Here is a 22,788-nt window from a genome sequence, read left to right on the forward strand (position 1 = left end):
AAATTCTGCGTTTTTTAAGAATATTTCAAATGCCTCACATTTGTTGCCAAAACTCAAAATCCAAATTTTAGAAGAAGAAGATTAGGCTCTAACAATGGAAAATGAAATTGTCGGTCGCTTAAAGCGTTGTTTCTGAGAGAACGGTTCATTTTACACAAAAAGTGCTAATAAATATGCTAGTTAAAAATTGTTTCAGATATATTTTTTATTTAAAACATTTTTTTTTTACGGCTTACAGATTCTTAGTAAATCGATTTTTTCTCTTTTTCATCTCCTACGAAGTGTCGTTTTAGGGGGAACGTGGGATAAGAGTAGCAATCTGGTTTACATCTTTTTTGCGGTCCCAAAATTGACATTCTCGGTAAAATTTAGCTTGTTCGTATGATTTATAAAGGTCAAATCTCTGACGACTGTACCACAGTATATTGCTTAAAAAGAATCAGTAGGTTCACTCTCACATTTTCACGATTTCATTTGGCGAAAAATGCTGCTGTTGCAAGATTTAAAATATTCCATTAGTTTCAAAGAACATTCCAAAATTATAATAAAATAATTATTATTATAGAAGTTCTTTGGAAAGTGGAAAATAAATTTCATAAATGGTAAAATTCTTCTCATACCCACTATACACACTTCTAAAGTTTGAAAAATCATATTGCCTAATTGACTTAATCTATTTAAATAATTAATCATAAGTATCTATCGTGTTTGTCAAAGTGAAATAGATTTGTACTAAGTAGTACTTGTAAAGAATTTCTACGTCCTTGGAGATCAGTATATCACTGTTCCAGAAGTATAAACACATAATTGTAAAATTTTGAAAAATGATTTTATTATGTTGGAGGGGTTAAAACTGCATTTTCTATATATTTTTAAATCATCATAACTGTACTTACGGAATCACCGGTCATGGCGAAATTCGTAAGTAAAATTACAACGATTTACAAATATGTTGAAAATGCAGTTTTGATCCCTCCGATACAATAAAGTCAGTTTTCAAAATTTTAGAGTTATGTCATTATACTTCCTTAACAGCGATATATGCTATCACTTTTCCATAGTTTTCTGGAAGTGGAATCAGATTTTATCTTTCAAAATTATGATTTGACTGTTACTGTTCCTGTCTGTGAGTATCTTAGCTGGGTGTAACATAATGTTCTATTATTTTATATTCTGCAAGAATTTGGGTATTTACTTATTTGCAGTAACTATTTAACATGCCTCTCAAAACCCAGCTTTGGTTTGATTCGTTATGCTTTAGTCTCAAAAAAAACCTAAGCTATGTAAAAAACATAATTTTCTTGAACCTTTTAAAAAATAATATTAAATAGCTGAGAAGATATATCGCATGTCAGGATTCGATCAATTAATTTTGTACTCAGCCTGAAGCCTTTTTTAAGTCAATAAATCAAAATTTGTCTTAAGGAAAATCTAGTTTTATCCATAGTGCCCTATCATATCTTGTATGTCGCTATACGTTCATTAATATTGAAGACACTGTGTATCTTCCCTATCTACTCTTTTAGTAGTCGCCTTGTTTATTTTTTCTATCTGAATATATTCGTTATATTCTCCCCTTTAATTTGCTATGTCGCATGTTAGGATTCAATCAGTTGTTTATTTTGTACTCAGCCTGAGGCATTTTTTAAGTCAAAAAATCAAAATTTGTGTTATGGTAAATCTATTTTTATCGGTAGTGCCCTATCCTATCTCGTATGTCGCTATACGTTTATTAATATTGAAAATACTGTGTAGTGCCCTTTCATTTAACGTATTTTTTATGTCTCAACAGCATTTTTACAGCTTTTACTTAATTATATTTAATTTTGGTAGATGTTGGTAGTTCAGATTTCTTTCCTAGGTGGCGTAGTTACCTTACTGGACAAACAGTGTGACATCCTAGCCTTTTAGATCGATAGATTCTTCCAATTGTAAATGTATATAAAAATTTGAGTTTAACTAATTACGTTGTGTATGTAGTGATCCTACAGTGGGATTTTTAGGCTATATGACATTTTTTCATTTCATTATTTTATTATTAATACGTTGTCATTGTGGAAATATATATATATATATATATATATATATATATATATATATATATATATATATATATATATATTCTAACTTGTATTCATAGTTCGCTACTTGTGTTTGTTATAATCTTGTTTTTATTATAACTGCAATCGTAAAATTGAAATCCCCAAAATATAATTTATAATTCGAATGTATTATTATTTTTTCATCTATAGAAATTAGTTTCCTCATTAGCTCTTCGTTTTCAGGAAAGTATTCATTATTCCGAAAATCTCATTAAAATTTAGGTCGCCACAAGTCACACTTTTCCTATTTATTTTCGAGCAGTGTATTAAAAATTATATTGAGCAGTGTAACAAAAACTGGAATTTATCTGCGCGTGGAACTCATGCGCGTGAAAAAAATGGAAAATGAAGAACAGAGGACTGGCGGCAGAGTGAACCTACTGATTCTTTTTAAGCAATATACTGTGACTGTACTAACAAGTGATTAAAACTTGATACCATCATTAACTCTATACTGAATTTTGATCTTGTTATCTTAAAAGCACCTTAAGTCTTATACAATCTAAAATCAATTCGAACACAATAAGAAATATTGAGTTTTTGGTAAATTTTTTATTGGTTTAAATAAGTTGTTTATTTATTAATAATATTATTAACTGAATGCATAAGTGTATAAGTACATACAAATTGAAAAAAGATAAGAATTCACCTTACGAAACTAACAGTATTTTAAGAGGAATATTGAATTTGGGGAGATTGAAAGAGGAAGTTAAATCAGCGTTGAAAGATATGAAAAACAACCAAACATCTAGAGAAGATTACAGTTTAATTGAAATGATAAAAATAGGAGGCTAGCATCACAAAAACTTTAAGGCCCTTTATAAGGCTCTCTCTTATAAAAATAATCACTAACGGACTGGAACTTTCTACTAACCACTACACGTAGCTGGAGAGCTAGATTTTTAATAACCACTAGAGCCAGTCGGATTTAGGAGAGGCTCTGGAATTACCACCTACAAGTAATAAAATCCTTAATGTAGAAAGTTATAGAATACAAACTACTTGTATTACTATTTGTAGACTTTGAGAAAACATTTGACTCAGTCGAGCTCCATGTTAAGAGCCCTTACAGAGTGCATTATTGATCATAGGTACACAAGTCTTCTTCGGAATATATAAAATAGAGCAATAGCTGTAGTACTGGCTAATGTACTATGGCCACACAAACACATTTTGCTTGGAGAAAGGTATTAGGCAAGAAGACACCATATCTCGTAAACTATTCACCCCCCTCTTACAAAGTTCTATGAGAAACATTAATTGGGAAAATATTAGAGTCAACATACATGGAAAGGGTCTGAACAGCTTGAGGTTTCCAGACGGCATAGTCTTTGTTGAAGGACCGAACAGAGACCTGCAATTTATCTAGAAGAGTTTCTATTACTTTCCAGGTTTCACTGGAATTTTTGGATCTTTGTCTTTGTGGTATATTGGCAAGACCTCCAAACGGGGCTAAGTTTGCTAAAATTGTCGTATTTATATATATATATATATATATATATATATATATATATATATATATATATATATATATATATATATATATATATATAATATCGTCTTTCGTACCTCCGTTTTCTGTTATGTCACTTCCAAGGTATGTAAAATTGTCCATATTTTCAATCTGCGAGTTGTTAATAGTAATTAGTATATTATTTCTTGCATTGATTAAGATAACTCACGCCAATAAACTATTAATTATTTATTGATTAATTAATAAATGTTTTTATTTTTGAAAACGATTTCCGAAGTGGAAATTGAAACGTCAATAAACTCATTTTAAATTTTAATTGTGGCTTATTCCCATTAAAATAGTAATTACTTTAAGATGCCACAAGAAAATAGGTTCAGAACATTATTAGGAATACAAAAGTTTTTAATTTTTACATAATAGACACAATAAAAGTTATACAACTAGAATGCTTATAAAATATAAGAGCAAAGTAACCCAACTTCCCAAAATTAACAAATTTAATCTTAAGGTAATCTTAAAGATAACAAATGTATATAAACTAAATTTAATTACAATGTTTGCTTGCTCCCTTAAAAAAATTTAATAAAATAGATATGTAATTAAAATTTTGTAACACCCGTGTAACAAATATAGAAATCTACTTACCCTTGAATTCATAAAGATGAAATACATTTGCATGAAGGTGAAAATCATTTGTAACGTTGGATTTACTCCTCTGAGAATCATGTAACACGGAGAATCGAATGGTATTTCGAAAAATCCTCCAAATTCTAAACCAATATAAATCATCGTTCCCAATCCAAAAGCTGAAAAAAAAGTACTATTACCCATCTTTGTTTTAAAACAGTTCTAAGGATTTAATAAATAAAAGAAAATTAAAACTTTACATAATAAAATAGTACATTTCATATCAGAAACCAAAGAAATATCTGAGCAAGAGACTACATTTAATTTACATATTTACATATCTTCGCTGCCCAAATTGAACAAAAAACACATGGCTGGTACTGAGGAACGGTAATGGTAATATGCTAATTTCTTTTTAATATTACTCAGTTTTTTTGTTTTAATACTTGTGTGTAATGACGCATACGGTGTGCCGTGGGCAATTTTTTTTAATTTCTAGACACCAGTGTCCAGTGACACTCCTGTTACTGTCCTCATGATTAAAATATCAACAGAATCGTCCAAACTATATTTATCTTATGTAAAAATGACAGGTATTATACTTTAAAAATCATAAAAAAGTTTACTTGCAAGTGATCAAAAAATTCAAAAATATTCCGTTATAGCACAATGCAAAAAAATGTCCAATGTCCAAAACAAGCCTCTAAACATAGCCCTGTTGGGTTTGGACACTTTCTGCAGTAATACATAGCATCTTGCGAATTCGCTGCTTCGAACACCAACCACATCGTTTTGTCAGTTTCCTTCCATTTTTGCACTTCGAAGGGAGGTGTAGCTCTGGATCTTCTTCTCCATTAGCATGTTTTGTTTCTCGTCGGTTAACGTCGGCATCCGACAACAAAATGTCGCCGGAGTAGCCAATCAAAGCAAAGACTGTCACTCTGGCCGGCCAATAACAAACGGTTTTATTAACTGCATTGTTATTGGCCTTCCGACAGACTATCGCTGCGGAGTTGCAAATAAGAAATACATAAAAAGGCAGCGCATCTTCCAATCGGAATCAAGTCGGTCTGCATCTTGACCCCAGCTAGACCTTGTTGGCCGAGTGCCTTTCAACTATTTTTGCGTTTACTATTTACGAAATTATTCAAAACAACAAAAAGTATAGGAACCGCTGTTGTGAACTGTTGAACCATCTTTCGTCGAGGTGAAGAAAAGTCCGGCAATGAACTTATAATCACCTCACGAAAGCCAGCTAACAGCTCGGAGAGAACGCTTCCTGTCCGTAAGGCATTGATCTTCGAAAGAGGAAAAAAGAGGTTGTCTTATAGCTATTTCGAATCGTGCCGAACTGACACAGCGTTCCACTAGACCACCGACGGTTAGGAGTAAATAAAGGCCCCAGGTGGACTTAGAATTACTCGTCACTCGGTGGCCGAGCCGAGGTAGCACTTCGTCGCTAAAATCTTTCGACAGAAATAATCAAAGTCCTTACGGGATTTAAGTTTGTTTTTACGAAAAGTGGCGGTACGAAGTAAAGGATCAACGAACAGTCAACACTCCGCCGATGTTCCTATACACCTCGTGGAGTGTGTATTTGACCACACGTTGAAGCATGAAGGGCTGGCATCTCTGTGAGATCTAAGGCATCCACGGTGCTTAAAATAATGAATAAATTGTACATGTAAGATAAAATATTATTCACGTAAATACTTCAAACTGCCTATAGTATTCTGTATTGCCGGTGGCCCCTTGGTGACTACAGAGCCTCCGCTGAGCTTCTTGCCGAGTGTGAAAACAAGAGCATATAAATTCCACGAGCAAGAGAATGTAGGCAAAAAACCTTCACTCCATCTCCCTAGCGGCGGTCGAGATGCATCAAGAATATCCGCATACCTCGGATGATGCTCCGACCGTACGACAAAAACTTCTATGATTGATTGTCAAAAATCAAGAAATGACATCTTTGGTGCCGGGTATTTATTATGCAACATGTACGCATTTTACAGCATTATTTCAATGATGCGTATACCGACTATTTTGTACCAACGAATTTCCTATGCGATGGATGATATGACAGTATATATATAACAAATTTGATATATTTGTTATACTGACTTCTGTTATACTGTTATAAGGACTTCTCGTTATTCTTTCCACATTCCTACACATATACCTCCCCCATTAAGTTTAATCGATTCTGACATTTCTCGCCTAGCAACAGGTTTCTAGCGATTTATCCTTGAATGGGACCTTGGATTTGGATCGTTTATGAAGACGTATTCAGCAAAGAGTTCGTCATCCTGAGTAGCAATGGGGTTTATCTTTCCCACCCATTGCTAAGTTGTATGAAGTATTTGCGGTTTTTCAGGAACCACAGGTTCGATTTCTGATTCAGGGATGTCTTCTGCAAATTCTCCGGCCAAATTTTCAGCACTTCTCAGCACTCTTCTTCTTCTTCTTTTTCTTTCTCTTTATAAGCAATTCTGCTTGTTCCTTGGCGGATAAATACCTCTATGAAAGGTTGTCACTTCATCTTTTGAGCCGTCTTCCGATACTTCTGCCGATTGGTGAATTATCTCTTGCTACTTTGACGACACGGATCTCCAGCATTCTGCTTACGTGGTTATTTCATTCTATTTTTCTGTTTAGTGTCCATTTGTTTATACACTGTAGGCTACATTTACTTCTAATGTCTTAATTTCTCTTTCGTTCTCTCAGCGTATTTCCTGTAATTCTTCTCATGACTCTCAGTACTTTCAGTTTCCAGTAACCTTTGTGTTATGGCTGTGTCGGGTCTTGCTTTTAAGGCATATGTCATTATTAGTCTTACACTGGTTTTAATTTCTGGACCTCATCTCAGTGATACCACTAATGTTTGTATTTGGGGAACGATTTCCGAAGTGGAAATTGAAACGTCAATAACGTACTTTAACCTTCAATTGTAGCTTATTCCCATTTAAATAGTAATTACCGACAAGAAATTTAAGGAAAGGAAAGATCTTGTCCAATTGACCAAATATTTGGAAAATGTAAATTCTAGAAAGGTCTACATTGATTTACAAGTTACTGAACAGGAGAGAGGTTCGGAGGAAGCGAACATTATGTTACGCAGAAGCTTGAAGGTACTGGGGAAGAACGTTCATGGTCCATGCCGACACACTCAATTTTTGTATGATGTTACTGCAAATAAAATATTTTTCTGTCTTGTTTTAATTTTTCCTCTGTAAACATGTCAACGTACCACTGAAAAAATTTACCGAATAATACGGCTGAGTTAAAACAATTTGTTTTAATTTGAAACATTAAGTTTCGATTTCCATGAAAACTGTTTTTGTGGACTCCCAAGTTCTAACTTTAAAATGTAAAATTTTTAGTAATAAATTATTTTAATTAAAATTTCTTTCAGACCTTTCAGACTTCGGACCTTTTTTTATAATAAAAAAAATAAATACCTACATTTTATAGATATACATACCTATAGCTCCAATCCTTAAAAAGAAACTTCCATGGCTATGGTCGTTCTGCGAAGTCTTGCGCTTGCATTTACTCTTCGAATCTGAGCTGGACTCACCTGCTTCTGCATCGGCAGCCGGAGTCGACTGGCGAGAAACGGGCTGAGTAGCTGAACCACCAGTGGCGGCGGGCGCAGCAGGAGCGGCAGGAGGCTGTTCCTGCGATACAACAGTAGCAGCTTGAGATTGAGTAATTTCTTCTACAGGCACAGGCACGGCTGCCAGGCCTGCGTCAACCACCCCTTCAGAGTTGCGCCGGTAGGTGCTCTACCCCCACAAATCAAAAGTAAATAATAAAAATGGTGAATAATTTTAGCAGTCAGGAAGAAGGGTCCCAGAACTACATCAATTGGGGCGCTAAATTTACTGTCGCTTCCAAATTTATTCTTTCACGATCTATAGTTATATCCAAACGATGTGGACAAGGAATTTTACGAAGTTGTGAATAAATGCTTCCAGCTGATACAAATATTTTATTTCAACAACAGCTAACTAGGCAACATTTTATTAATTTTTTTAATTTGAAGTTTATCACGCTAAAATATACCTAAACAAAATGAGCAAATACAAGCAACAAGGCAACAATTGATTGTCATAGAACAGCATGCAACAACCTTTTTATAATGAATATTGTTATTTCTATTTAACTTATTGCCTAACTTTATTAATATTGTTAATACATACAACCCTATATGCCAAGCCAGTAGATGCGTGAGCATTCTCATTTTGTTTAAATACATTTTAGTTTTGCCTTTAGTTGTTTATTATTTGTTATTTTGGCTTATTATTATTTTTATATATTTATTACAATGGTATTCGAATAATATTAATAGAAAAATAAATGAATTATTGTGCGTTTATCCATAAATATTTTGTTTTTTTTTCTTAACGTGCTACAATTTAAAATATTATGATTCAATGGAGAGAAACAGAGAAAAAACAATAATAAAAGGAGTTAAAAGGATGAAATAAAATAAAAGTCGAGAAGTATTTTCAAGTAAAACACTTCTTTAGCAAAATCAAAGAAACCGAAGCGGATAAACATATCACTAAGTTATTACAATAGTTTATTTAAAAAAAAAAGAAAAATGGAAAAATTTTTGGTATTTATGACGTACAGAATAGACATGGTAAATATAACAAGAGCAAGTAGGTACCAAAATAAAATATATAAGAACCATAGTCACCTAAGCAAAAAGAGATCTGTCGATAAATAACTGAAAAGAAAAGTTGGTTACAAGAAGTAATATCATCATTCCCTTTGCCTTTAGGCCTGGCGTATATAGAACCCGGCCGAGGCCCAACACAAATGTGTAATTTAATTGAAAATGAAAAAAGAGGCAAAAAAGAAAGAAAAATTAGAAATTGAAAAAAAGAGAAAGCCATGGAGAGTTATAAGGAGAGGATAAGTTATCTAAAGAAGTTCCAGACAATGTTTTCAAAGAATCTTTTTGCCTCAATCGAAACCAGTTCTCGGAGGTCCATGGTATAATTCAAGTAAAAGTAATCAACAGGGAGTAGTGGGAGTGGAACACGCACGCTACGACCCACAAAAACTGTACGCTGATGACAAACCTTTTCACGTGAGATCGGCGTGTGCATGAGCTGGTCGTAGAGTGGGTTCAATTTGCGTTACCTCGCTTCTAACCGTGCTTCACAAAACTATTCACGCATTTCGCCGGCGTGTGTTGGGCCTCGACTGGGTTCAATATGAGCCGGGTCTTATTCCTATACCTTGTTTGCTTTCCTAATTACATTTTCCATAAGTTTCTATCTAAGATCATAATAATATTAATCCTCTCACAAACGTGTCCTGCCGAAGCGTTTGCCGCCGGATATGACTACAAGAATACCATATCCATCTTGGACGTACCCTAGCCATCTTAACTTATGATCTATTTTGTATCAATTAGGGAGACCCCTAGACTTTACTTGCTATATCCATTGTTATTTTTATCCTTTTTCACTCCTCTTGTACATCTTATCTCCACTCTGCGTGATTGGCAGAGATAATCAAACTCACGAACTGAAGAGAACAATCGGTCTTGGATGCACAGCATATGGAAAACTAAGAGAAACTTTTAAAAGTGAGCTGACCACATGCCTGAAAAGAAAAATATTTGATCTATGCGTCCTCCCAGTGTTGACATACGAAGCAGTAACACTTGCCTTAATAAAGAATAAAGCCACCCTTGTTAGGAATAACTCTGCTAGACAAAATAAGAAATCAAGATATCAAGAGATGGACTAAGGTGACAGATGTCATGGAAAGGATAGCCAGATTAAAATGGAGATGAGTAGGATACATATCAGGTGATAGACAAAGAGGTTCTTGAAATGGACACCAAGGGAAGACAAGATTGACCGTATTGTCAACCTATCTTTTATTATTAATTGTTTTAGTGTCTTTAAGATCTTCAGCGAAGATGTTTCCCGAATACAGATTAAAGAGTAGTGGAGATAGTGTGCATCCCTGTCTATCCCTTTCTTATGTCCATTTCCTCCCATGTCTTACTCTCCATCCTTACTTGAGCTTCCTGATACCAGTAGAGTTACTCAATGATTCCCAAGTTACTCACATCTACATCCGTTGGTCTGAGCATTTATGCTAGATTTTGGTATTGTATGCAGTCAAAAGCTTTATGATAGTCTATGAAGCAAGCTTATATTTCCAAGTTCATGTTTCAGGCTCTCTGTGTAAGTACGTTGAGCTGGAATAGAGCCTCTCGAGTTACCAAACCGCTTCTAAAGCCGAATGAAGTGTTGTCGTCTTGCTGTTCACATTTCTGATATATACGGATCTGTATGACTCTCAAGAACGTTTTTAATACATGAGATTTCATAAATGTTTAGTTTTTGTAATCTTTCCATTAGCTTCTCGTGCTTAACATTCTTTAAGCCCATAAAATTCAAAAATTGTAGATCATAAGTACATCAAACAATTTTAAAGTAAAAAGAATTGGATAACCTTTAAAATGAGGTATAATTTAACCTCCCTTTCTATTTAAGATTTTAGAAGTAGTATCACCCCCTTCTAGAGTGCTTCAGATATGATAGTGAACTAGTAATCCTTTGTAAGTGTCCCCTTTGATATTAAAATTATTTGGTCTAAGCCTTTTCCAAGAAAATTCGTTAGCTACCCGAAAAGGCCTCTGTTTTGTGCCACCCTCTAGTTTGCATGCAAGTACAATCACACATAACGCATCTGAAGACATATTTTTTGTTAATGCTCTACTTCTCGTTTTACCTCAACCAAATACCCATAAATACCTTGAACTTATTTAATTTAAATGGGACACCCTGTAGATTTTTGCACATTTAAAAAAACTTGATATTCCTAATTCATACATACCAAGTTTGGTATAAAAAATTATTAAAACGGTGATTAAATCACTTTACAGTTATAAAGAATACGCACCTGACAATGTGCAAGCCTATTATTAAATTCGTGAGTTATTCTTTCCAAGACTTCTGCACGTATTAGTTCACATTCATCAATAATTATTTGGAAACATGTTAAGCCCCATAAATAATTAGATATCCCCAAAGAAAAAAATCTAACGGATTTAGGTGCGGAGAACGGACGGACCACTCTATAAATCTGCTCTAAACCACACCATCTCTAATCCATCGATTTGGAAAATTCATGTTTAAAAATGTTTAAAACCGTCGATAATAGTGAGAAAGCGATCTTAAAACCAAACATTCTGTGGTAACTGACCATTCTGTTGAAATGCACAAATAATTTTGTTACATAGTTAATCTAAATAATTTTCACCAATCAAGTTTCCTTTTTCGAAAAATGGGTCTGTAAGCCTATTTTGGATGCTGTTTAAATATGATCACTATAACGGTTTTGGATTTGACTGAAGTCAAAATTTTTTTTTATCGAACTTCTTAAACAATATCCTATCTCACCGTCAGACATTCTAGTAAGTTTCAACATCGTTTCACTTTTTATAAACATTTCTATAGACTAAACCCTAAATATTCTAGAAACTGAATACAGTATCCAGCAAGACCACTTATTTTTCATTAAACATTGTATGTCCAACACATGTCATCTTCAAAAATCAATTCTACAAAGAAATAAATGGTGCCCCAATCACTGTCTCTAGTAACTGCCAATATCTTTGTAAATTTTGCGATATGTTGACGAAACATTCATCATGGCCCCACGGTATGGATGCTTTAGTTTCATCCGAACGGTATACATCCTAGTATTTAGTTCACGATGGAGATGGAAACTGATTCATTCCTACCATTTCTCGACGTTAATACAAAGAAAAACCAATCACTCTGTTTACTGAAAACCCACTAATACAAGTGGTTATTTGCATGATATTTCCAATCATTCACCTTCAAAAATTAATTCAGTCATTAATACCAGATTTTTTCCAGATCAATACGTGTTTACTATGATGCAAGCAGACTCGCTGAGCTCTCTACTTTAATACAAGCCCTAATTCAAAATGGTTACCGAGAAAATCGCTTCAATAGAACCATCCATAAACATCAATCTCCTACTCAACCTCAAGCCAAAGCCTCAGCCCCTGATCACACGAAAGCTTTTCTTCCTTACATCAAAGGTGTCACTGACAAAATTGATCAAATTTGTAAATCAACTGGAATATAGACAATATTTACCCTACAACAAACATTTCATCTCTTAAAAAATTTATTTAAAAATCCTTTATAAAAGGTATATAATGAAAACACCCAATCGGGCTACATCACAAAACGTTTTTGGAATCTATATTTCATCATCAGTGTGTACTAAAAGTATATAACCACTTTAATTAAAGAAAACATGAAATTTAAAATTTTGGCCAAGGTTGATTATAATTTTAATTATAATTTTAGTTAAAGTGATTATATACTTTTAGGACACACTGATGATGGAATATAGATTCCGAAAACGTTTTGTGATGTAGCCCGATTAGGTGTTTTAATTATATATCTTCTATAAAGGATTTTTAAATAAATTTTTTGTGATACATGGTATACAGCCAGCTACAGGAACTTAGTTTCCTTGTGGATTTCATCTTTGTCCGATCAATCAAAGGCAAAATTTCAAAACCAAATGAACAACACGAAGTTTATGAAATTCCTTGTGCAGACGGCCCCTGATCTTACATAGGCCAAACAAACCGTAGAATCCAAAATAGCATTTATGAATTTCAGAATAGCAATTTCAGCTCTAGGTCAGAACTATAGTCCCCATTGGCTTCTATAAACCGAAAAATTATCCGAGAAGCCATAGAGATTAAAAAAAGGCCAAATTGTCTCCATAAAAGCAATGACGACATCCGGTTACCTTCGACATGAAGACTTTTCATAAAGAAAATACCCGCTCCATATTCCAATTAAAATTTCGTTATCAGAAATATTCGCGCCAACCTCCACCCAAATCATGTCATCATTTACCGTGTAAATGATCTGTCCGCTGTCCCCAGTAGCAATAGTGCAATGATTAGTGAACAGTGTAGTAGCGTTCTAACAAATTTCTTCACCCAAACTTGGTATATCTGAATTAGCAATAACAATAACAGACTTAGAAAGTACTTTTACTACTATATTTTAGACATAGATAAAATATATGGCATTAGTTGCGCTATGTGGCATTGTACTTGCATGCTAAGTTTAATTAAAATCGTCTTTTTTGTTTGAAAGATATTTACTTACTTCAGTTCCATACTTTATCCCAACCCTGTATATATATATATATATAAATATATATATATATATATATATATATATATATGTATATATATATATATATATATATATATATATATATATATATATATATATATATGTGTGTGTGTGTGTGTGTGTAATGTGTGGAGCACCTATTAATCCCAAAATAAGAGAACGCCGTGTCAAGTTCCTGAAACGAGCTAATTGGAATAATGGGAAGATACGGGTCGAACGTTGTTACACCTCGGTAATTATCGGAAACCTGATCTGTACTTCACGGAATTCAATAATTGTCAATTAGTGGAATATGTTTTTGGAAATTTAAAATTTTTTATGATTCAAATTTGACCGAAAGTAAAACTTTTTGATTTTTAAAAATTTTGCTTGAAAATTCTTGTAATATTTTACTATGTCGGTTGACATATAAATCAATTTTATATGAAGTATTCCTCAGAAATTGAAGTTAAAATTAGCATATTCTCAGTATAGCCTACGGCACAATTAACAAGAATTACTTAAAGTGTGTGTGTTGTGGTCTTGATAGCCATACATAGTTCATAGAACCTACCCTAGCGAACCATACGAGGGTAATTAGGAGCAATCAAGTGTTAAATTATGCAACCCCCAAGTAAGCTTATCAGCGGAGAATGTAGTGCAAATGGGTAGACTTACCGAATACTCAAAGGTCTGTGAAATTTTATTACGGCGTACAAAAGTGAACCAAAGTGAGTCAATTGTAGCACGTAAAGGAAGATGAATAAAATATCGATAATATAAGTTTGTATGATTATATAAAATTAGATTTTATAGTACAAAATTTTAATGGATAAACTTTCTTTTTAAATTATGGTTATATTTTATTTATTGCTGTATTTTACCATTTTAAAACATAGCCAATATTATTGAATTACTTGAAATAAGTATTTTTCTGAAAAAGTGATATTACTAACGTGAAAAATATTACAGGAAAAAAGTAGAATTTGATGTATGGTAAGTGATAAAGTACGTTATAAAAACTAGAACATTTCATCTGCATCTTTAGAATAACTGTTCGCCTAGACCAATATATACCAGGAATAAATATTTTTAGATCCTGAATAAGTAACAAATGGATCTTCAAAATCTATAGCCTAGATCTGTTGCAGTAATCTCCATCAGATTGATGTAGATCTTTCAGGTTGCATTGTGAATAGTTATATGATAGATTATATGAGAATTATCAGAAACATTTACTACAATCAAAGGGTCAAAATCAATATAGAAGACCAGTTAACTGATAAAATTGCAATAGAACGTGGAGTACGACAGGGCTGTATTTTGTCTCCATTGTTGTTCAACATTTATTCTGAATGGGTATTTAAGGAAGCTTTAGACGGTTGTGCGAAAGGAATACTAATAAACGGTGAATGGTTGAATAACATTAGATATGCAGATGACACTATAGTTTTTGCCGATAATCTGAATGACTTACAGATATTAACAAATCGCATAACAGAAGTCAGCAACAGATACGGACTAGCTCTTAACATAAAGAAAACCAAATTTATGACAATTAGTAAAAATCCAATACTAAACGCTCAACTTACAATTAACCAACAGAATATCGAAAGAGTCGAGCAATATACATATCTAGGCACCAATTTAAATAGCCAATGGGACCACTCAACAGAAATTAAACAGCGAATAATAAAAGCAAAAGCAGCATTCGTTAGAATGAGAACCATTTTCAAGAGTCGAGACATATCATTAAAAACAAACTGCCGTCTATTGAACTGCTACATATTCACAGTTCTGCTCTACGGAATGGAAGTATGGACACTGACTGCTGCATCTATGAATCGGCTCGAAGCTTTTGAAATGTGGTGTTATAAGCGCATCTTACGTATGTAAAGCCAGAATGATGATATTCGCTGGGATATCTAAGAAAGCCAATGCTAAAAAATATTTGGAAGGTGGAAAATTATCACTAATTCTCCATCTGTTAAAGATATTGTTAAGACAATTTGGTGAGATTTATTTCATATAGAAAAAGTCTTGTGTAAAAGTTGTGAACAAACATGGTAATATTGTTGGTGATAAATAAAGTATTTTAAAGAAGTGCAACATTGGTGCCAGCAGTGGGATTAAAGAGATATTTAAACAGTTTTTATTGGTTAATACAAGATCTACCGAATTTGATAAATAAATGGAAGTGTCCGGACACCCGTCCGAAAATAAATGGATGAGGAAAAAGGGAAGCGTAGGGTGGTGAAGGAGAAATGTAGAGTGGTGAAGAAGAAGCGTAGATAAAAATAGAAAGAACTGAAGAAGGACCGTAGACAAGAAGAGGAAGAGCTGATGGAGAAGCGTAGAGGAAGAAGAAAGAGAAGAGACGTAGAAAAGTAGAGGAAGAAATCATAAAAAGTTAATTGCAATTTCCCGAAATTTTAAGTTAAAGGTAAGTCAAATTACTAGCAGAATTGGTAAATTAGAAGAAAAGAACGATCTTTGAAGAATAAAACAGAACAAGAGCAAAGCGATTTAGAATGTAATTTTTAAATCAAAATACTTGTGTTTTAAAGAAAAATTTATACCCAAGCTTCTTTATCTAATATTGCTTCAGTAACTAATGTTGAATCTGAACAAACAGTTTCAATTCGAACTAGCATCATTTTAAAACCACCCACATTTGATGGCCAAACAGCCTAGGAAACTTATCGTTTTTAATTCGAAGCTGCAGCTAAAGCAGCAATAGTTAGAATGAGAAAAATATAGTAGGACAGGCAGCAGTCGTCCCACAATTTCTTCTCTAGGATGCATCCAGTTATACCCCTCTTCTTTAAGCTTTACAGACAAAATATGACCAGCAGCATCTAAAGCAGTCTTTCCAAAGTCAGCTTAAAATCTATATCAAAAGCATAACGAAATCCTGCAAGAATTTGTAGCCGATTTTAAAAGATTCTTGCATTTAGCGTACTCTTAGAACGCTAAATGGAGTACTAACCTCAGCTCAAGGATATGAAGCGGCGAAAAATATTTCCAGATCTCGCCCAAAATTAAAAAAAATAAGATTTTGAGAAAATGATAAGGTATGGATAAGGATATATATTCAATGCAGAATACACAAAGTATACGAAGAGGCGTAGGTACGAGAGATGCACTGTTTAGTCTACAGGTATTATTTCAAAGATAAAGAGATATGACTTGCGATGTCTACACCTGCTTTGTGGACTACCAAAAAGCATTTGACACAGTTCAACGCTGAAAAATGATGGATGTTCTAACAAAAGCCCAAATAGATCGGCGTATAATACAACATTTATACTGGAACCAATCAGCCATAAAAAGAACAAATCTTGGAGATAAACCAATGGAAGCGATTCAGATTCTGCGAAGCGTTAGATAAGGATGTATACTTTCACCTATATTATTCAACCTATAGTCAGAGGAAATATTTAGTGAAGCCTTGAAAAATTGCGAACATGGAATCCTTTTAAATGGAGAACGCCTAAACAACATCCGTAAGCAGATGACACCGTTATTTTTGCAGAAAGTTTAAACAGTTTACAGCAACTAATAAACAAAGTAAATGAAGTAGGTGAAAGATTTGGACTACAACTGGAGACTGCTTATCAAGAATACACCAGTGGACCAAGTAAAACAGTTAACCTATCTTGGAACAATCGTAATCGAACAATGACATCACTCACTATAAGTAAAATGTAGAAAAGAGAAGGCTAGAAGTGCATTCAACAACATGGCCAAACTCTTTAAAAGCCACAACCTTAATCTGGAGATAAAAGTAAGGCTCCTACGATGTTCTATCTTCTCGATATTATACTACGGAATTGAATCCTGGACACTCACTGAAGCGATGGAGAAAAAACTTGAAGCCTTCGAGATATGGCTGTACAGAAGAATCCTAAGGATATCATTGACGGACAAGATAACCAACGAGACCGTTCTACGAAAAGTGGGGAAAGCAAGAGAAGTAATGTATACGATTAAAAGGAGAAAGTTAGAATATATCGGAAACATAATGAGAAACGGCACTAAATACAGATTACTGAAAATAATCCTACAGGGTAAAGTATTCGGAAAGCGAGGAATTTGGAGAAGAATATCATGGTTAAAAAACCTGAGGAAATGGTTTTCCACAACAACAACTAATCTATTTAAAGCGTCAGTTAATAAAATAATTATAGTCAGAATGATCGCCAATATTCGAAACGAATAAGCTCCAAAAGAAGAAGAAGGTAATATATTTTTAATCTCGTTAAATTCGCCAGAATTACCGACAACTTTAAATGAGGACATTTATGTTACAAAAACAAACATATTAAATTCAATCTTTTAAGATTTATTAACAATTTACTCCGTTTATGATCTAAAAGTGTAATTAAAATGGTAAAATATCAAACAAAAACGTTTTTTAGGTAAAATTATTTTAATCGTAATGTAAACTGCCCAATACTCACTGCCTACTAAAAATGTAGTTATTGTTTTCTAAAATAAACTGTTGTTATTAATTACCAATTATTAACTTTTGTCAAAGGGGATAACGCTGCCCCTGGAGGGGTAGTACATGTTTTAACTAAATTTTGTCTACATACTCTTAATAATCTTAAGAGTACCGATCACGCACTTTGAACTTTTAAATAATCTTACCGCATCGAATTGCCATTGTACAGAAATTGGCTGGTTGGATTCTTCCGGCTGTAAAAAATTATATTCCATGAAAAATGATGATCAAATACATACTTCCATTCTTAGACAGTCAAACTAAAATTTGATTTGGGCCTCTTCCAACAACTGCTTTAAAAATCATAAATAATTGTGTGATGAGTAAATAAGTAGACCAGTATGTTATTATCGTGCGTGTAAGTTACTTTGTTAGTTTTATTGCTATCTATTTAATTAGTTTTTATATTAAGATTAATATTAACAATAAAAAAAATTGGCCACTAATGTTAACATTTACTAATTCTAATTTTAGTTTTTAATTATACAGTGTGTTGATTTTAAAACTTACAATGGGCTATATCTCATGAACAAAAGCTGATATCGAAAACTGTTTGAAAACGTATCTAGGATAGTAAGGGGGAACTAAAATGATATGAAAAAGTCCCCTAGGCCCACCACCATCAACCCCCTAGGCCCAACCCACCACAACCAAAACAGTTTAAATTGCAAACCCCTACTTGTGATACATCATTGAAAAGACTATAAAAATAGCATATTCAATGGTATAAATAATAATTATACATGGTGAAGGAATAATTGTGAAACTTTGGTTTAAATGAAAAATTTAATGAAGTTTTTGTTGAACTACAAATTTGTTAAAAATGTTAATTAAGTAAATGTTCAAAGTGGGTTCTCTTCTACAGCCTGTTTTCAAATTCTGCACGAACTTTGGCAAATTTTGTTCTAGTAATAGCGCGAAATGCTTGCGTAGTTCTTTCTTGCAATTCCCCAAGTGACGCAGGTTGAGTTTTATAAAAAAACTGACTTGAGGTAACCCCATAGAAAAAAGTCAGGTGGCGGTAAGTCTGGTGACCGTGGTGGCCACACAATAGGACCTCTCCTTCCTATTTGTTCGGATAATTAGTATCCAACCAGTGCCTAACTGGAGCTTGTAACATTTTTTTTATAATTAAAATATTAAATAATTTTCAATCCTTTTACCCCTGTTGCTGAGACGCCGATGGTCGTATTTGCAAATAATATGGGTGGTCGTGCTTACCATTAGAAAATTTTATTGTACCCTACCGACTTTCCGAATCACGGAATTCTCACGTACCGATAGGTCCTACTTATCAAAAGACGCTGGGTTGGTTAATCCACGGTTAATTCTTTCCGGTCAGGTGGGTTCTTTTTAATAAATTTGATAAACATCGTCAAAGGTACGTTCTAATAATTTTCTAAGATAAGCTAATCCAAAAGGATTTATCTTTCATCACGTCCTAACTAGAAGGGCACCGTTATTTTCGATATTCGTTCGAACCTCTTATCTTCTTAGAAATACATACAGGCTGGCCTGTCATTTTTAAGTGGGGTATATCACACCTTATTTTTTAGGAAGCTTGTGAAATTTTGAGAAGAGGACATCACTTCTGGCAGGGCGATCTTTGAGTAAAGTTGCTTGCTTATATTACCGTCTCTATGCTATCTTATCGTCTCTGTGAATTTTTTCTTTAAGTGTATACACTTAAATGTCTCAGTTTCTTAATCTAATACCATATTAGATTAAAGATTGGTATAAACTACCTTTAATTTAATTAACTTCAGTGTTTAATACAAGTAAAGTATTTAGCTTCAGTGAAGAGTGCAGCAGTCATCAAGGTTTATCGTAAGTTGTCTTAATCATATTATCTTCAACTATCTGGGCGAATCTCCGTCGACTATTTCTTCTACTGTACTTAAGGTTAACTACTGAGTTAGCATTCAATCAAGGAACATTTATTATTTTCATACGAACTTTCAATCAGCCATTAAGAACTTCTAAATTGCAAACATTTAATTATCAGTTAATCATTAAATAACAGTGCGAAACAGATACCTTAATACCAAGTGCGGGTTGGTTTAATTTTTATAAAACAGAATTCTTGAAACCTTTTTGTATTCTTTAGGATTTAAATTTAATCATTTTGTTATTTACTATAATTGTTATACATTTTTAACTCGTTATCTCGCGATAAGCCCATAAACAGCAAAGAGAGATTTACATCAGCTTTAGTTGAATACTATTAAATACTATCAAGCTCTCTTCGCTGATAATTTAAACTGTGCATGATTTTATTATATTTTTGTATTTGTAAAGATATTTCCTAATTATAATACTGTGTATTGTTATATGTATACCACCATTTAATAATTTATGGTGCATTCTTTTTACATGTGTGTACATTCAGCTGCCTATATCAGAGTGGTGTTGGATATATTGTTTTGTTTTATCAATGAATTTTATTTCTCGACTCCTAATAAGTTTCCTGATACATCTAAATGTTTGTTTATTATATTAAACAATTATTATACCTTCGACCAGAAGAAAGATCAGGCTGATTAAGTTTCGTAGGTAAGTAGGTGGACGGAGTCCACCTAATATATTTATTTCTTGTTTATATAGTGTGTTAACCAAATTTATTTAATAATTGACTGTTGATATCTTTCCTTGGATTTGATCTCAGAACCTAAATATCTTTCCTTATCTCTGTTTCGTTCCTAAGGTTTCTTAATTTTCCCCTTTTACCCCAAAAAGTTAAGTGGCGCCCTATTTCTATCTTATCTTATTTTTGGTAATTTTACCCGCCTATCTTTTTGTTTATTCCTATATCTTTTCTAATATCTCTTATCCTGCTCTACCTTTACTTATTTCGTTCGTTGGACCCATTCCCTGTTCCAAAAGCTAGTTTCGAACCCACGACTCGCTCTCCATCAACCATCTGGCTGCCGTCTGCAGTGTCTCCTTTGGTGACCTTTCTAGCACCATCCAAAAAATGTTTCCGAGGTTACAAGCTGCATAGTGAGGAGGTGTTCCATCTTCTTCGAACTGCAGAAAATCATCGTGCAGGGCTGGGTTGCCTTGATCGTCCCTTTGGTTCTCTAATTCATGCACAATTAAAGGTTCGATGGTGTTTTCCAGCGTATCGAGTTAAATATCGCTACTTAAACTGCCTGCTATATACAAGAGGCCAATTATAGCATCAGTTTTGTTTATTTACATTACCGTTCAGCATTAAAGTACATTTATCAGTGAAACAAATATTTTTTAACATTCTCCGTTCAACGCGAATTATTTCAGTCATGAGTTCACAAAACTCAATTCGTCGATCTGGATCATCATCGCCTAGTTCTTGAAGAATTTGTGTTTTGTACGGGTGAACCTTATGTAATTTCAACACCTTTCTAACCGACTCATGTGAAAGTCCTGTCATTGACAGATACTTGAAGTGACGTGTTGATAGGCTCTGTTGCAAAATTTCCAAGGGTCTCAATTTGGGATGTTTCCTTCAGTAATCTTGGGGCATCCCTTTTTTTATTTTGCACTAATAAAATTTTTAACTAATTCGCGGACGTACATGTGATAACTTTCATGAAATATTGATCTCCAAGCGTTCAGGTATACTGTAAACCATCGTGACAACTACATATGAATGACAGTACCGATCGTACAAATGATGAAAACTAATGACATTTAAAATTCTCAAATAAAAAAAAATTGAATCTGACAGAACCCAAAAAACAGATGTTTTCAACTTGTTTTGCAAAAATGGCAAATTAAGTTTTTATTTAACAAAAAAAAATTCCGACAGGCACTTATCATTAAAAATAATAGTACGGGAGATTGCATAACTAATACAAAAGTCATAGTAAGCCGGCTGATATTATCACCCTGTATAATTATTAAACAATAATTATACAGGATCGTCAACAGAATCAACAAAAACCTTATGAAATTTTCCATTTAAGCCAAAGTTTCACAATTATTGCTTCGAACTGTATAACAATTGGATAATTTATACCATTGGATAGCATTTTTATAGTCTTTTCAATGATGTATCACAAGTAGGGGTATTGCAATTTAAACTTTTTTGGTTGTGGTGGGTGAGGCCTACGAGGTAAGTTCTCTTTCATGCCATTTTATGCCTTACTATCCTAGAAACGGTTTCAAACATTTTTCGATATTAGCTTTTGTTCGTGAGATATAGCGAATTGTAATTTTTAAAATTGACACACTGTATATTCTACCGGTTTCTTAGTACTATTTAGCTAATGAATACAAAATAGTTGCTTATAATCATTTAAAAAATTTCTAAAAATTAATTTTTACAATTTTAATAATAGGTATGTTCTTTAAATTTCATGAATATTCTGTGAATGCGTTAGTTATTTATAGTGCATCAAATTTAAATCGTATCAAATTATAAATTGCCAAACAATTACTTACAGAGATGAATAAAGTTACATGCTTGTCATTAATTTGATTTATATTATTAAGCAATGATATTGGAGATTGTAGGAATTATAATTGTCAATTATAAGATGCAAATACTAATGACGCCGTCATATTTTTAAAAGTAACCTCAGCCTGTAAGTGCAATTAGAATTGCAACGTCTCTTTTCAATTAATTGTTTTTTACTTCAGGGAAATAAGGAAAATTTAATCTAGTTAAGGATTTCGCAATAGCCGGATATTTGACGAGTTTTTCCGTATATATACTATAGTAAAAAACCTAATTATACGTTTTCTGTAGAAATTTCGGCGTTGTTATTTATTTATAAAAAATTAAGTGCAAAAAATGTGATTTTTCAATTTTTCGTTTACCGTACAAAAGGTAGGTATCTATTTATACTTAAAATAAACATTTTATATACATTTTAAATATATTAG

The 22,788-nt window shown here is 33.2% G+C and overlaps 1 protein-coding gene across 10 annotated transcripts in view; it reads right to left on the reverse strand.

The window, feature by feature from the left end:
• The window catches only part of OtopLa (proton channel otopetrin-like a), a 259,273-nt gene that overhangs the window by 33,537 nt on the left and 202,948 nt on the right, over positions 1-22,788 (reverse strand). For 8 of the 10 annotated variants that reach the window (XM_072532857.1, XM_072532854.1, XM_072532852.1 and 5 more), the window contains 2 exons: positions 7,682-7,985; positions 4,222-4,382 (listed from right to left, as the gene is read on the reverse strand). In XM_072532857.1, coding sequence (XP_072388958.1) covers positions 4,222-4,382; positions 7,682-7,985 — 465 coding nt within the window. Of the gene's footprint in view, positions 1-4,221; positions 4,383-7,681; positions 7,986-18,065; positions 18,114-22,788 lie in introns of all 10 variants that reach the window. The other 2 variants (XM_072532858.1, XM_072532859.1) reach the window with 2 other exon arrangements.

Source organism: Diabrotica undecimpunctata, chromosome 5 (genome assembly GCF_040954645.1).
Source record: "Diabrotica undecimpunctata isolate CICGRU chromosome 5, icDiaUnde3, whole genome shotgun sequence".
NCBI lineage: Eukaryota > Metazoa > Arthropoda > Insecta > Coleoptera > Chrysomelidae > Diabrotica > Diabrotica undecimpunctata.